Source organism: Xyrauchen texanus, chromosome 39, assembly GCF_025860055.1.
Source record: "Xyrauchen texanus isolate HMW12.3.18 chromosome 39, RBS_HiC_50CHRs, whole genome shotgun sequence".
In the NCBI taxonomy this organism is placed as follows: Eukaryota; Metazoa; Chordata; class Actinopteri; order Cypriniformes; family Catostomidae; genus Xyrauchen; species Xyrauchen texanus.
In genome coordinates, this window is record NC_068314.1 from 20896051 (window position 1) to 20913821 (window position 17771).

The 17771-nt window shown below is 41.4% G+C and overlaps 1 protein-coding gene across 2 annotated transcripts in view; it reads left to right on the forward strand.

The window, feature by feature from the left end:
* LOC127632731 (copine-5) overlaps positions 1–17771 on the forward strand; it is a 179940-nt gene that overhangs the window by 160001 nt on the left and 2168 nt on the right. For both annotated transcript variants that reach the window (XM_052111475.1, XM_052111476.1), the window contains one exon: positions 6465–6522. In XM_052111475.1, the coding sequence (XP_051967435.1) occupies positions 6465–6522 (58 nt within the window). The remainder of the gene's footprint in view (positions 1–6464; positions 6523–17771) is intronic.

Below are 17771 nucleotides of genomic sequence, written 5' to 3' on the forward strand. Positions count from 1 at the left end.
AAAAGAGCTGATGTTTTTTTTTATATAAAAATCTTAATTTTTGTTCTGCATAAGAAAGAAAGTCTTAAGAGATAAGATAATTTTAATTTGTGGGTAAACTATCCCTTTAAGCTTCAAAAGGACAGAAACTACAACATTAAAGTAGCTCATGCAACTTGAGCACTATATTACAAGTCTTGTGAAGCCATGCAATAGCTTTGTGTTAGAAACAGTCCAAATTTAAAGGGGACCTATTATGCAAAATTCACATTTATGTTTGTACATAAATGTGAGTCGGCAGTGTGTGTACACAACCACAATACAATGTTAAAAGTCCATCCACTCCTCTTTCTTATATTTTGATTAATCAAAAACAGTGTGTCTAAATGAATGGTTTTCGTAGAGCAGGCCTCACCCACGACTGGTGATGGACTCCACCTATTATCTATGCTCTATTATCATAGATCCTCCCCTGAGTGATCTACACACAGTCCACCATTTTTTTCTTCGCTGAAACAGATACAGTGAGAAGAATAATGTCTCAGCTTCTTAAGCATCATAAGTGTTCTGTTGTTGGCTGTAAAAGTTTTGTTTTGAAGGAAATGTGCCCCAAAACATAGAAAAATGTATGTATGTTTGTGCAAATCATTTTACACCGGACAGCTTTGTGATTGAGTGTCAATATAAAGCAGATATAAAGATTTTTTAAAAATTGTATTCTCAAGCATGAATCAGTACCAACTGTTCCAGCTTTATATCCTGAAGATGTAAGTATCGCACTTTATATTTTGTGAATGTTTGCAAATCGCCTTTCCGAATGTGCTTGTTAGCTGATTCCACGGCTAATGCAGCTAAATTTACCATTGTCTCTAAATGTATTCATGGAGACCAGAGCTATGTCACGACGGGGAGCAGCAGCTCATTTGCATTTAAAGAGACGCACACGAAAACAGCGTGTTTTGATTCCACCCAAAAAGAGGCATTTACAACATTAGATCTCCTTTAAGTCACTGTATGCTAAAAAAACAAAATAAAAGCAGCATTTGAAAAAAAAACATCATAATTTACATACTATAGAGTAGTAAATGCTATTTTGTGAATGCCACAATTTGAGGTTTGCAAACTGTCTTTCCGCTGTGTTTTGGGGCATAAGTGTCAGAAACGAGGGCTATATCTGAAGTGCCAGTGCAATCTGCACTTTTCTCTCAAGCACAACATAATGGGGAAAGATGTTCTTACAAGTGCTAAATCATTTCTAAAACTCATTATCAGTAAGATCGCAAATGTATTGGACTACTGTCCAAGTCACTTTTACAGGTCCTCAGGGGGGCCACATATACTATGTTCAGATACTGCTTCATAGCACAGTGTGGAATATTCACAAGAAACCTTAGAGGAACACTGACCTACTTCTCTCCTTTGATTCAGTGGGACAGACACATGTATCATTCATGAGGAAAGCTGTTACTCTGAGCAGCTGTATGCCTGTCACCTTCCTCTTTTTGATTCTGACTTTTAAAAACAGGACATAGATGAATGGACATTCACCCACTGAAGGCTATTTTGATCTAAGGGTGTTTCAACAGCATCCCTTCACTTCCCACAATTGTTGACAATATCCTACTGCTAAGCTGTCTCATTACTGTTTCAGCATAAATGTAAAATGAGACATGTGGTGTGGCATATGTGGATATAGCAATATATTACCAAAGAAGACATGGGGCAAAAAGTACATTATTTTAAGTTTTATGTCAAATGTCAGCTATATTTAGGGTTTCAAAATATGTCTTTCTCTACAGATCTGTCTGTTAGGTTGCTCCAGCTACACTGGCTGTGTGGAACTAAACATTATTCTTACTGCAGACTCTTGAAGGAAACCAAAACATTCTTGAACATTGAACATTCTGCCATTATTGATTCAACCCCATGTCATTAAACCTGTATGCAGTTACAATTCGGTGAAACACAAATGGACGATATTTAGTATATATTTAAGCAATATCACATGAGCAAGAGTGCTATATGACCCTACATCAGCACTGCTGTGATTCGGCTGGAGGAACGCGTGTCATAGGTAATCACAGCAGTGCTGATTTAAGGTCATATAGCATGATTTCGAGTGTGATATTGCTTATATACAACAGTTCAATGAACAAGTAAATAAAAAAAATAGGAAAAACTGAGTACGGTCATAAAAACGCATTTGTGCATGGAACTACTTTATTACGCGGCAGATCAGACTCTGCCATTGCTGGTTCAAACCAAATGATGCATCCAAGCATTCGTTAGTAATTTCAAAATGTCAATTCAGAAATAGTATCACGGCTTATGCTGTTTCTAACAAGTTGTTGGATGAACAAGGATGGATGGATGGATGGATGTGTGTGAGAGGGGGGGGCAGATGGAGTTTGTGCGATCAGTTTTGCCACATCCAAGCAGAGATGCTGTCAGCTTTCTGAAGATCAGCTTTCTCAGTGGAAAAGTGGGGGTATTTCTCCCTATTTCGCGGTAGCCGGTACACAAGACACTTTCACTATAAAAAACGCAATATCCTCTGCCATTTTAAACAGTTTGTCCACTACAATGTGGAAAGTCCGATAAGAGGTAAACGCCTTCAGTTTGTGTAATTATTCATTCTGTTGTGTCTCTCAGTTGTGATGAGACTTAATGCTGAAGTTTAAAGCTATTTCCTAGCTTTAGTAGTGTAGTAGTAATACAAGCAGTCATGGCGTGCTGTATGTAAACACTAGCTGATGCGGATTCACTTCACGTCACCTAACTGGATCATATTGCACATAAAAATGATGTTTTGCCAACACCTGCTGGCTGAAAAATACATGTAAAAAAAAAAAGACAAACAGTAGCTCTAAAATATCTGCACTGCTCTTACACTTCAGTTTAAAATGGCACGAACACAAGCGACAGTGAAGTGTCGGAGTGCTGATGGTGTCAGACCATCAGCACTCATGGAATGTCTCTCATCCAATCAGATTTGAGGACCGGAACTAACTGTTATGTGTGTGTGTGTGTGTGTGTATATATATACTGTATGTGTATAGATCTGTAGAGAAAGACATATTTTGAAACCCTAAATATAGCTGACATTTGACATAAAACTGAAAATAATGTACTTTTTGCCCCATGTCTTCTTTGGTAATATATTGCTATATCCACATACTGTATGCCATATATATATATATATATATATATATATATATATATATATATATATATATATATACATACTGTATGGTATATACAGTATGTACTGTACATGTATTTATGTGGTATTTTCTGAAGCTTGACAGACCATGGCATCAAAATATGAAATTACTGCATACAAGTTTGTAATAACATGAGGATGAACAAACACATACAGGATTGTTATTTTGGGCTGAACTATTCTTTTAAGTCTAACAAAATGCAGTGTTCTGTGCTGGGCTCTGATAGACTCTAATGAACCACGAATATTCATTTTCTGTCTTTGATAATTAGTATAGAAATCTGTAATCCTCCCATCCGTCAACAGAAGGCATGCAGCCTATTTTTTTTTTTTACATGTTATTTACGAATAACAATAGTCATGCATAAGGTCTAACTGGATAACGATAATGAGAAACAACAACATTAGGAGCACATTCATTTGTCATGTTGGAACAGGGCAGGCTTCGAAGGATAAGCAAGTCAGGATGCTCAAAGGCAAGCAGAGGTCTGTCATCAACCAATCAGAGATGATGTGTAACATGAAAAATGGTAGGATTAATCAATTAGACAGCTCTTTGTCAGATGGAACCGCCTGCTTGCTGTGTGACTGATGATAGCCTTAATAGAAGTTCCTGTCCTTAGTCACACACCCTGACAACATTTCATGCCATTATTGCCTCCATTCCGCATTTTGCACCCTTCATTAAAGCATGGACCTCATTAGTTTAGCCTCAAACTGTCTGTCATAGCTCTAGACATCTACAGGGTGCATTTTCCTCCCTTACACACTTGTAGATTCATACAGATGTACAGAAATAGTTCACCCAAAAATAAAAAATTTTGTCATTGTTTACTCACCCTCATATTGTTTCAAGCTTGTATGTTTAACGTTAGCCAGCTGGTACATGATAGTTGAGAGGTATGTGTAAACCTTACTCCCCTGGCCTCAAGAGGCTCACTAGCGACTGACACTAGAGGCTGTATCATTTAGCCTCCTCATTAGCGTGCCCGCCTCCCTTGCCAGAGACGCTGGTTGGAATCCCGTTCGGAGCGGGTCGAGCAAGTCATACATAAGTTACATATGCTTTTATTTTTTTCCTTTGGAAGCCAAAATAAGACATCATTACTCATATAGAAGAATTATTACTCCAAAAATGCAAACACATTTTATAGTTTATAGTTACCAGATGCCATCAAGCTCCAATAAAGAGACAAAGCATCCTGGTCCCTGAACATGGGAAAATCTTTGCAAAAGTAATTACATGCCTTATTTCACATTTGTCTGCATTTTCACTGGGTAATGTCCATTGGGGGTCAACAAATGTGAGTGAAATGTTGTCGTAATCAGACAAGGTTTTTTAGGTGAATTTTAATAATAATCAGGCCATGTCCTGTAGGCTATACTAGGGTGGGCAGGGGGATAGATTAGTTGGGCATTTGGGATGGGGGGCTTACTCAGACTACCAATTTAATGACTTTATTTGGGGTAACATGGCTTTATTGTCAAGATCATAAGACCCAATATAACTATGTTTTACACTTATTCCCCATATTAAAAAAATATATTTAAATAAATAAACTGATAAACATTGTATGTAATCTTAAGATTTAAGTGGGCCCTGACAACCATATTCTTGGTTTTTTACCTCCATTACTAAGTAATAAAATAATACAATACACTTTAAGAGTAATTAGAATTGCATCCATATTTTGTTTGAAACACGGTGTACGTTTGTGTGTTCATATATGTTGATGGGTGGATTTGAAGCTGTGTGCATGATGTCTATGTGTGCTGAGCTTTTTCTCTACTGTTGTCAAGGAAACTATGGGGAATTAACAGAGTGTTTTGTTTTCCCATTACTTCAAACCTGGCCTGTCAATCACGTCAGAAGAGGATGGCACAAATGGGGCAAACAACTTCAATTATTCATGGTGCCCTGCCTCTCTTTTATGACATGCAGCGTGACACGACTGTCATAATAAAAAGATTGTGGTAGATGGGAGACAACTTACACTCGCCATCAGTAATAGTCTATTTGCTTTCATTTTCTTGGACTGAAAAATTCCAGTTTGGTCTATAAAACCGGCTGGTGAACAATAGGGAAGTTGTTTTTATTGGAGAACATCTCAAAGGGAAGATGGTATTAATATTGGGAGCTGCCATCACTGGAAGTACAGCACCAAAAACAGATCAAACATCCTCATTTATTTATGCTTTTACATCTTTGCTTCTTACGATCAGATGCCTCACAATCAGATATACTTTCAGTAAAGTTTAGTCTTCTTTAATCTAAGTTTAGTCATATTGCTCAATATGATTTCACAACACAAACACACAACTTTTTTTTTTTTTTTTTTTTTGCACCATGGTGAATATCAGTACATTAAATCAAAATGAGCAATGAATGAAATTCCACTATTTGGAAATCCGGGAACAAAGGCAAGCAGAATGATACAAATAGTGAAGCATCCCAGTACTTGTATACCAGAGATCTAGGGAAAAGGCTAAAGGTTATACTAAATATCAGCACTCTTGCAATGCCACTTGGCCAATCAGATTTGAGGACAGGTTGGGAACTGTTGTATAATGCTAATCAGCTTGTACTTGGGAAGTTCCTTTAATTTTTTGTTTTCATTGCAATGCAAACTGTAAAATTTTCAATAAAACCGAACCACAACAAGATGGTATTACTCACACAGTGTGAAGTCTTTAAAATTTCCACAAAGAAGGAACAGCTGTTGAAAAAGTGATAACAATTTGTTACATCCAAATAACTGTATGATCACATTGACAAAGACAATGCAAAGAATCCATGTGAGTTTCACCAAATGTGCCTCGCCATGACCTCAATAATGCATCTTGTTTTAAAATATGGTAAATGAAATTATTTTCTCATCTTGCAAGTGACTCATCTTGAACACCATGAGATATTTGTCTCCTCTGAATCAATGACATGCACATTTACTCATAAACAAACATCTTTGCTTTTATGGTTTATCGCTCCATTTCAGATATGGAATTTGTGATCATTTGCTGTTTATATTTACCTGTCTAGCTGGTAATATGTCTCTAATCTTTTTTAGTGTCTGTGTTATGGATAGATTGCAAAATCAAATCACATTTTCATTAGTCAAATATAACTTGAGTTGTTTTTATTTTAGTGTACAGGATACACACAGTTGCATTACCATTCTGAGACTTAAGATTCAACTGTTGTCATTGTACCTTAAAACGTGTTGATACTAATTTGAGAATTGAAATGCTGTTGTTTTGCCATCAGGCAGCCAAGCTTCCCATGTCCATCATTATTGTTGGAGTTGGTCAGGCTGAATTTGATGGTAAGTCAATTATCTTTTCTATCTTTTCTAGAAGAGAATGGGATCCATTTGCTTCATGTTGATTGGCTCCATTATGAAGAATTAGGGGTAATATAAAAGCACTCTGGGAAATTATTTATTCTTGCACCTTGAGCCATAAAATGAAAGTAAATGTATTACATTTAATCAAATAAAAATCATATTTATGTGTGTGTGTATATATATATATATATATATATATATATATATATATATATATATATATATATATATATATGATTTAAAAATTATGAAGTCATATATATATATATATATAGCATGAACATGATATGTAAATTTAATCGATATGTTTTTTGTTAATTGACTACAAATTAAGAGAAACAGAGATGTCTCCGCTAAAGAGATGCCTCTGGCCAACTTAAATAAATATAAATATGATATTGACATTTTGGCACCATGCATCATTAACATTTGCCATGCATCATTAGCAAAGAACCCCCAAAAATATAAAAACAAATCAATAACTCAAGGCTTCAATTTTACCTGAACCCAGCTGAAAACCCTGAAGTTGTTTGCAGTAGTTGTCAAACAAATGATCCAAAAGCAATTAACATGATTGTTTTTCTTGATCAGAGCTGTGTATGGGGTATAATTGATCTGGGGATCATTTAAAGAGACCCAGAATGAGGTAATCACTGAGCAAGATGTAATTATCAACCGTATTGCATTAGGTAATAAGCACATAATGTACCATCATGTCGGGGCATGTAGTGAGCAGTCAGTCCACTTGGGAGGTCGAGAGAGACTTTGTCAATATTGAAATAGATTGTCCAGAAATAACAGCTTACACTACGTATGCAGAGGTGGAAGATGAGTTGCTATTGGATGAGGTTAGCAGGTCATGTGGAGAGGGCCTGTTGTTTGAGAAGTCGGTAATGGAATTTTCTGCGTGCACTCTTGTTACAGCGACCAATTATTTCCTGCTGGTGCCAAAGCAGTGAGAGTTAATTAAGGAAATTATGGCACTGAGTAGTTTTGAGACACACAGAAATACTTCATCAAATGACTTTGTAACTTTTAATACAGTTATAGAATAATTCACTCAACAATGAAAATGGGGTAACACTTTACCATAAGGTTGAATTTGTTAAAATTATTAATGCCTTAATTAACATTAGTTAACATGAACTAACATTGAAAACACTTTTTTACATCATTTAGTTAATGTTAATTAATACATATACTAACACATTACTTAACATTATAAAGATGTATTAGTTAATATTACATAATGCATTAGCTAACCTTAACTAACAATGAGCAACACCCTTTTACAGCATTTATTCATCATTAGTTTGTTAATTTATAGATATACTGTATAGTTAATGTAAACTAACAAAGAAGCGCCTCTTTACAGTGTTTATTAATGTTAATTTATACGAAAGAATATAATACATTTCTTAACATTAAAAAAGTGTTTAAGATAACATTACGTCTCGTGGACTTCATTTGCGCATTCCCGCGAAGTCCACGAGACCATAGGGTGTCCCAATCACTGACATATAATATAGAACTGGATTGCTCATGACGTCATATCAGAGAAGACATTGCGCTGCCATATTGCTATGCTCAAACATTCCAATGTCCCTATTGACTTAATAGGAAATCACCTCTTTTCAGTGAGTAAACATTAGTCATTCAATCGCTGATTTTATTTCTGAAATCTGCATGTACATCCCTACAACGCAAATGTCCACATGTAATTATTTATTTATTTAAAGTCTGGATATTTTTCCTGTTTCTAAGCCCAAGAGAGTTATGTATATCTGTATCAAACAGTCTGCCTCTAACAAACTTCAGTGGCGAACAGATCAGCTCAAGGTAAACAAGTTCACTGAAACTGAAGTAAGATACAAACTGACATTTTCAGACTTATTTGTTGTGAACATCGATGTGTTTGTTCAGAGTTACTTTTTTTATGTTTCATCAAAAAGTACCTTGTTCTCATAGTGACTTGAATTAGAGCGTGCACTCTCTCTCCCCCTCTATCATACGTGCAGCGGGCACACAGAGAGGGAGGCACGCAAAGCAAAGTTGGTTCAAATTAAATTGATATGCTAGGTTTAAATGGCAAGTGAACATGTATTTATGACATGTATCCATGTATGACTACAGAGAGCACTTCAATATGAAAACAAGCAAATCCCGGTCATTTAGAGTGATTTAGAAATACCTTTCAGGGGTAAGGATGTATTGTCACCCTCAACAAGCAAATATTACAGCTTGTACTACTTACATTACAACTTGCGGACAGTCCTTTGGGGATTGTTGTGCTGCACTAATAGACTGAACACCGGGCAGGTGAATGCTCTGACATCGTGATCAGTGTATATCTTCTCCCTCATAACCGAGCAAATACAAATTAAACATGATTGTCACTAGAGGGCAAAATGCAACTGTTGTGTCCGCAGGTCAGAGACTGTGAAATGGGGGTCGGTCATTGATGCTCTATTTGGGCATACCAAGGTGGCTGCTTAAACACTTCTGCAGGCAGTTTAATAATGTGTCAGTGATCCAGTTCTATATATTCACTGGCGGCCAAAAGTTTGGAATAATGTACAGATTTTGTTGTTTCGGAAGGCAATTGATACTTTAATTCACCAAAGTGGCATTCAGCTGATCACAAAGTATGGTCAGGACATTAATGATGTAAAAAACAGCACCATAACTATTTTAAAAAAATAGATTTTGATCAAATCTAGACAAGCCCCATTTCCAGCAGCCATCACTCCAACAACTTATCCTTGAGTAATCATGCTAAATTGTTAATTTGGCACTAGAAAATCACTTGCCATTATATCAAACACAATTGAAAGCTGTTTGGTTCTGTAAATGAAGCTTAACATTGTCTTTTTGCCTTAACACACTCTGAACACTTAACAGAGTCTCTGTTTTGAGAACTAGACGCCTCATATGTCCTCAGCTGATAGCTTCATTGAATTTTACCCACTCAACACCAGTGTATCAACAGTAAAGAGAAGACTCGGGGTGCAGGCCTTATGGAAAGAATTGCAAAGTCCAATTTTGAAACAAAAAGACAATTTTAGAGTGGGTAAACATACACAGATAATTGGAAAAGAGTGTTATGGATCTTAAACCCATTGAGCTTTTGTGGGATCAGCTAGACTGTAAGGTGTGTGAGAAGTGCCCGACAAGACAGCCACATCTATGGCAAGTGCTACAGGAAGCGTGGGGTGAAATGTCACCTGAGTATCTGGACAAACCGACAGCTACAATGCCAATGCCAATACCAAAGCTGTCATTGCTGCATGTGGAGGATTTTTTGATGATAATTTTCAAATTGTAATAGTAATTGTTTACGTTATTAATGTAAATAAAAGTACCAATTTCTTTCCATAAGAGCAAAATCTATACATTATTCCAAACTTTGGCCGCCTGTGTGTGTGTGTGTGTGTGTGTGTGTGTGTGTGTGTGTGTGTGTGTGTGTGTGTGTGTGTGTGTGTGTGTGTATATATATATACACATGTGTATACACCGATCAGCCACAACATTAAAACCACCTGCCTAAAATGGGGGTTAGCGCTGTTTTGGCGGCACTAGAAGGACCCACACAATGTTAGGCAGGTGGTTTTAATGTTGTGGCTGATTGGTGTATATCTATAAATTAACATAAATCAAGATTAATAAATGCTGTAAAAGGCTGTTGTTCACTGTTAGTTCATGTTAGCTAATGTATTAAGTAATGTTAACTTATACACCTTTTTAATGTTAAGAAATATGTTAGTATACCGTATGTATTAATTAACATTAACCAAGATTAATAAATGCTGTAAATAAGTGTTGTTCATTGTGAGTTCATGTTAACTAATGTATTAACTAGGGGTGGATAAAAATATTGTTTTTCCGATTAATCGCTATCTTCATTTGAACGATCTCGATATCAATTCTTAAATCCCAAGATCGATCTTTCACTAAATGCGCAACCCTCCACAACAATGTGAGGAAATCACTCGCATTTGCAACCAAAATTCGTGCTATGTGACTAAAGTGAATATAATTGCAATTCACCAGTAATTGTGTAGTTTAGTCATGAAATGGTCCTATTGGGAGTAAAAGTTGTTCCATGTAATTTGTGCCCAAGACAAGATCCACACAACCCATTTGTTACGGAATACTGTCTTTTGTAAAAGCCTACTCTTTCTGTTCTTTAGAGTCAGTTGTTGATCAAAAACAACTACACAATTTTTTTTTTTATTCATGCATCACACAGATGAGGTAATGCAATTTGAGTCCTCTCTAGTTAACATGCGCTCATTTAAAGGCACTGTTAACAGAAAAGTTGTTCCCTTACGATTCAGTTCACTCGATGTTGCATCATGCTGACGCATAAGGGAAATCCTTTTTACAACGACCTAGTTTTCCGACGACCTGCAATAACACCTATCATACGTTTGGCTATGGTGTTTTAGCCCCACTATTTTAGGTGTGAAGCTGTCCGTTATATAAGCAGGTGTGCAAACACCATTCCTCAGAATTTTCTTCCTTCAAGACTGTGCGCATCACTCTCGTCTAGAAGCACTCTACAACTTCTCCGTTGACATACATGAGTCAGCGGGCAGGATCTTCATGGCAACAAGAAGAATTTACAAAGCAATTGCAGTCATAACCAATGTAATCATCTCAAACCATTTCCTTTAAAAAGAGGTACTCACCAAGGATCTCATAACATTTCTGGAAGTCAATCTTGTTCATACCATCTTAAAAGAAGCATACATGCAGACGGCATGCTTTTATATATTACAAACTGATCGGCCCATGATCTTATTAGCCACTTTGCCAGGGTGTCTGACTACTCCATTAACATTACAATGTCTGAGATTCCACATCAGATTGAGATGTTGAGGTCAAGAACTACCCCTTCAGATAGTTAAAACAATCAAATACCTTGGGATCCATATCTCACCTAATATAAACGATCTGTTCAAATTGAATCATGTTCCTCTTTTGCAAGAAATACAAAACAACCTTGACAGATGGAACAAATGACCATTATCCTTAAGTGTCTGCATGTCTACCATAAAAATGAACATACTTTCAAAAGTAAATTACCTCTTCTCTCAATAGTGCAACCAAATTTTTTTTTTGCAACCTAGTTTTACTGGAAGAACGAATAAAACTATCCACCTTGCAGAGAGCTAAACAATATGGAGGACTCAGGGCCCCAAACCTTTATACCTACTTTCTTCCTCAACAGCTAATTTTTATCTATCACTGGACCCACAACCTAAATTTTCTTAGAAAATATATTTATGCAACAATTAAATATTAAATTGCTTGCATTCATAGACAAACCTTTAAAAATACATCCTGGTTATAAAGATAATATTACCATTAATACCACATTGAATGCCTGGTGGAATACACATAACCTATTAAACTGTAGTCTAGAACCATCAAATTATACTCCACTGTGGCACAATCCCATGTTTCTAATTAATAATAAACCTATCCATTTTCTATTAGTGCAGCACAACAATCCCCAAAGGACAGTCCGCAAGTTGTAATGTAAGTAGAAAAAGCTGTAATATTTGCTTGTTGAGGGTGACAATACATCCTTACCCCTGAAAGGGATTTCAGAGAGTCAGAGAGGAGTAACCAGCCTGGGTCAGCTATACAATGATGGCTTGTTCATGACCTTTGGCCATATTCAGCTGAAATACATCATTCCAAACCAGGCTTCAAAACATAATGTTAAGAGAAGCAATAAGAAAAAAACTGGTTCAAGAATATAAAAAAAACTGTAACATTCCTCTTTACAAAGCACTTTCTCTTCTAAAACCAAATCAATTACGGTCACAAATATATAATTATTAACATCCGCTGGTAAGTCAATAGCAGTTTCCATTAAAAAATCACCGAGATCACAACATCAGACTGCAATAATATAAACTCCATGTCCTGTAATAGTCAAATTCAATTGATTCAATATAAACGTATACATAGAACACATATCACAACTCATAAACTCTTCCAGATGGGATATATAAAGAACAACAAATGTACATACTGTCCAACATATGTCTACGACTATTTCCATGCTTTTTGGCTCTGCCAACAAGTTCAGCACTTTTGGTCAGAGGTCATGAGCAGGCTATCGGAGATCCTTGGCCTTAGCATCCCAATGTGTCCCAAAGTAGCTTTACTTGAAGACTTATCTACACTAGCCATATTTAAACACCTAGAACCATTTGTAGCCAACAAAATAAAAAACAATTTTACTCAACTGGAAAGACAGAACAAAACTTTCAATAAACCTCTGGCTCAGTCTGCTAACAACGCACTGCAATATGGAAAAACTTGTAGCATCTGTAAAATCCAAAACTGAAACCTTCAATCAGACTTGGTCCCCTTTCTTCCAATATATACAGACCTGATTCCCTGTTGCATTCCTATCTATCATAAACCCTGAAATAGAACCATGTTTGTATTTCATAATGTCAGTCGATAACAGTGTCACCATATGCAATTTATTTTGTTTCTTTCCATATATTTCGTCTTTCGATATGCCTTTGTTTTCCTTTTCTTTAGTTTGTATCTGCTAGTTTCCCTTGGTTTGTATCTGAAAATCCTTGTTATGTCAGTTTGTGTCTCATGCATATATGGAGAAAAAAAATAATTAATAAATAAAAAAGATGGGTTTCAACTTGTTCGTCAGAAAATGATTTCCCATATGGTTCAGCATGACACAATGTCTCGTTCCCTTCATCTTTGTAAAGAGACAGTACTGTCAGGGATCAATCAAGCTCGTTTCAGCCCACCACTCAAAGATCACTCTCTCCAGAATATTAAACACACACACCTGGTCATCATCAATTACCTCATCAACCAGCTCATAAGAACACTCACTGCGATTCCAGTCTTTGTCAAGCCTCCAACAGGAACAGACCGTTTCCTCCCGTATCCTGTGAACCCTGTTCACAGGATACGGGAGGAAGCCCATGTTTGATATCTGTCCAAGTTGCTCCGACCAGTCCTAGAAGAAAGAATGGATTAACGAACTGAGACTGAGTATTATGCCACGATTGAAGTTATCTGGATTACCTGTTGTTCTCCGTACATCTAGCGATCTTCACCAAACCTGCACCTGAAAACTCACCTTATACCCACCTTGCACGAGTGACACTTTAATAAAACAGTATTTGAATCACTTACCTCCGATCTCCTGGTCTCTATCCTGACAGAAGGCTTGACCAACACCGCCAGTGAATCCAAACAACCCGAAGACGGCACTTCCGCAAACCCCGCTTCCTCTCTGGTGTGCGTCACCAACTCCGCTTCCCGACCAGCGCCCTTCTCAGGTCGGGCGGAAGATTGCAACGGATTCTTGCTGCAATCCTCGCTCATCCTCAAACAACAATCTCAATTGTATCCTACAAAAAGATCAAAGATCTCCATTATGGACCCAGCAGTTCGGCTCTTGGCTCTCAGTCAGGGGAATCAACCCCTGGAGGTTTTTGTCGCGGAATTTTGTGCCCTGGCAGATCAGGTCGACTTCAATGAGGTAGCCCTTAAAGACATTTTTCATTATGGGCTAAATAAGCCAACTTCTTCTTGTATGCCTGGTGGTTGCTGTTCCCTCAGCCTGGTTCAATATATTGACCTCGCCCTACTGTTCGCGGATCCTGCGTTCACCATGGGGGAGGTGGACACCGAGCCGGTGTTCCACAACATAACCAGCAAACAAACCCCCACACCAGTCGATTCCCTTGAGCCTGCACAGTCCACTTCATCTGCCCGGAGGAGAAAGAGAAGAGGAAAGGCTTCTGCTCCCCAGTCTCCGCCCGCCACGGCCAGCGAGCCAGAGCCCACGCCTGCCACGGCCAGCGAGCCGTTAGCCTCCGACGTCAGAGAGCCAGCGCCAGTAGCCATGACCGTCCAAGAGCCAGTGCCAGTAGCCGTGACCGTCCAAGAGCCAGTGCCAGTAGCCGTGACCGTCCAAGAGCCAGTGCCAGTAGCCGTGACCGTCCAAGAGCCAGCGCCAGTAGCCATGACCGTCCAAGAGCCAGTGCCAGTAGCCGTGACCGTCCAAGAGCCAGTGCCAGTAGCCGTGACCGTCTAAGAGCCAATGCCTCCCGAGCCTCCCGAGCTTTCCAGAGCTCCGCCTCCCGAGCTTTCCAGAGCTCCGGCTCCCGAGCTTTCCAGAGCTCCGCCTTCCGAGCTTCCTAGAGCTCTGCCTTCCGAACTTCCCGAGCTTTCCAGAGCTCTGCCTTCCGAACTTCCCGAGCTTTCCAGAGCTCCGCCTCCCGAGCTTTCCAGAGCTCCGCCTTCCGAGCTTCCTAGAGCTCTGCCTTCCGAACTTCCCGAGCTTTTCAGAGCTCCGCCTCCCGAGCTTCCCAGAGCTCCGCCTCCCGAGCTTCCCAGAGCTCCGCCTTCCGAGCTTCCTAGAGCTCTGCCTTCCGAACTTCCCGAGCTTTCCAGAGCTCCGCCTCCCGAGCTTTCCAGAGCTCCGCCTTTCAAGCTTTCCAGAGTTTCACCTCTCAAGCCTTCCAGGGCTCTGCCTCTCAAGCCTCTCAAGCCTTCCAGGGCTCCACCTCTCCAGCCTCTCGAGCCTTCCAGGGCTCTGCCTCTCAGGCCTCTCGAGCCTTCCAGGGCTCTGCCTCTCAAGCCTTTCAGGGCTCCACCTCTCAAGCCTCTCGAGCCTTCCAGGGCTCCACCTCTCGAGCTTCCCGAGCCTCCCAGGGCTCTGCCTCTCAAGCTTCTTGAGCCTTCCAGGGCTCCGCCTCTCAAGCCCCTCGAGCCTTCCAGGGCTCTGCCCCTCAAGCCTCTCGAGCCTTCCAGGGCTCCGCCCCTCAAGCCTCTCGAGCCTCCCTGGCCTCCACCCCTCAAGTCTCTCGAGCCACCCACGGCTCCGCCTCCAGAGCCACCCACGGCTCCGCCTCCAGAGCCTCCTACGGCTCCGCCTCGAGAGCCTCCTACGGCTCCACCTCCAGAGCCTCCTGCGGCTCCACCTCCCGAGCCTCCTAGGGCTCTTCTCCCCGAGCCTCCTACGGCTCCGCCTCCAGAGCCTCCTACGGCTCCACCTCGAGAGCCTCCTACGGCTCCGCCTCCAGAGCCTCCTACGGCTCCGCCTCCAGAGCCTCCTACGGCTCCGCCTCCAGAGCCTCCTGCGGCTCCGCCTCCCGAGCCTCCTAGGGCTCTTCTCCCCGAGCCTCCTACGGCTCCGCCTCCTGAGCCTCCTACGGCTCTGCTCCCAGAGACTCCAGAGCCTTCTAGGGATCTGCCGCTAGAGCGTCCTACGGCTCTTCTCCCCGAGCCTTCCTCAGCTCCGTCTCCTGAGCCTCCTACGGCTCCACCTCCTGAGCCTCCGGAGCCTCCCTCGGCTCCGCCTCCCTTGGCTCCACCTCCTGGGCCTCCCGAGCCTCCCTCAGCTCCGCCTCCTGAGCCTCCAGAGCCTCCCTCAGCTCTGCCTCCTGCTCCTCCTGAGCTTTCCATGGATCCGCCTCCCTTGGCTCCGCCTCCCGAGCCTCCTACGGCTCTTCACCCAGAGATTCCAGAGCCTCATACGGCTCCGCCTCCTGATCCTCCAGAGCCTCCCTCAGCTCCGCCTCCTGGGCCTCCAGAACCGCCCACAGCTTCGTCTCCAGAGCCCCTCTCAGCTCTGCCTCCGGGACCTGTCCCTGTCCTGAGGCTGCCTCCCAGGCCTCCTGGACCTGTCCCTGTCCGATGGCCACCTCCCAGGTCCCCTGAACCGGCCTTTGCCTTGTGGCCAGCTCCCGGGCCACCCAAACCTGTCCCCTTAGTGTGGCCTTCTCCCAGGACCCCTGACCTAGTCCCTGTCCTGTGGCCTCCTCCCAGGCCTCCTGACCCAGTCCCTGTCCTGTGGCCTCCTCCCGGGCCTCCTGACCCTGTTCCCGTCCTGTGGCCTCCTCCCAGGCCTCCTGACCCAGTCCCTGTCCAGTGGCCTCCTCCCAGGCCGCCTGACCCGGTCCCTGTCCTCTGGCCTCCTCCCGGGGCCCCTGACCCAGTCCCTGTCCAGTGGCCTCTTCCCAGGTCCCCCAAACCTATCCTTGCCCTGTGGCCAGGTCCCAGGCCACCTGAACCTGTCCTTGACCTGTGGCATCCTCCTGACCCAGCCCCTGTCCTGTGGCCTCCTCCCAGGGCCCCTGACCCAATCCCTGTCCCGTGGTCCCCTCCCAGGTCCCCCAGACCTATCCTTGCCCTGTGGCCGGCCCCCAGACCACCTGAACCTGTCCTTGCCCTTCGTGCCCCCCAGGACTTCCTGCCTGCCCTCTGTGCCACCTTGGACTTCCTGCTTGCCCCTCATTGCCCCCTGGACTGCCTGTTTGCCCCTGGGACCTCCACGACGTCGGGGTCCAAGGTCCGCTGGCGCGGACTCTGGAGGGGGGGGTAATGTCAGGGATCAATCAAGCTCGTTTCAGCCCACCACTCAAAGATCACTCTCTCCAGAATTTTAAACACACACACCTGGTCATCATCAATTACCTCATCAACCAGCTCATAAGAACACTCACTGCGATTCCAGTCTTTGTCAAGCCTCCAACAGGAACAGACCGTTTCCTCCCGTATCCTGTGAACCCTGTGAAAACTGAACACCTGAGTATTCCGCTTCCTTACCTGACTCAATACTAACCCTTTGCATTGTTGTTCTGCCATCTCCAGATCTCCCGTCCGATTCCTGAAAGCCCATGTTTGATATCTGTCCAAGTTGCTCCGACCAGTCCTAGAAGAAAGAATGGATTAACGAACTGAGACTGAGTATTATGCCATGATTGAAGTTATCTGGATTACCTGTTGTTCTCTGTACATCCAGCGATCTTCACCAAACCTGCACCTGAAAACTCACCTTATACCCACCTTGCACGAGTGACACTTTAATAAAACAGTATTTGAATCACTTACCTCCGATCTCCTGGTCTCTATCCTGACAAGTACTGGATTTAGCACGTGTTCAACAAATCAATGTAAATACTTGTAAATAGTACATATTATGCAATTTAACAATAAATATCTAACAAAAATAATATATGAAATATAATATCTTATTTATTGATTGAATACATGTATTTGTTCATTTTTTTTAAAGCCAAAATGTGACCAAAATTATGAAAAAGTAATAAAATATAATTAGTAACATTTATATTTTACTATTGTACCTAGTTAAATGGTCCCCTGTACAGCATTAGCTGGGAAATCATTTATTTTAGATATAAGCAAAAGGGACATTATAA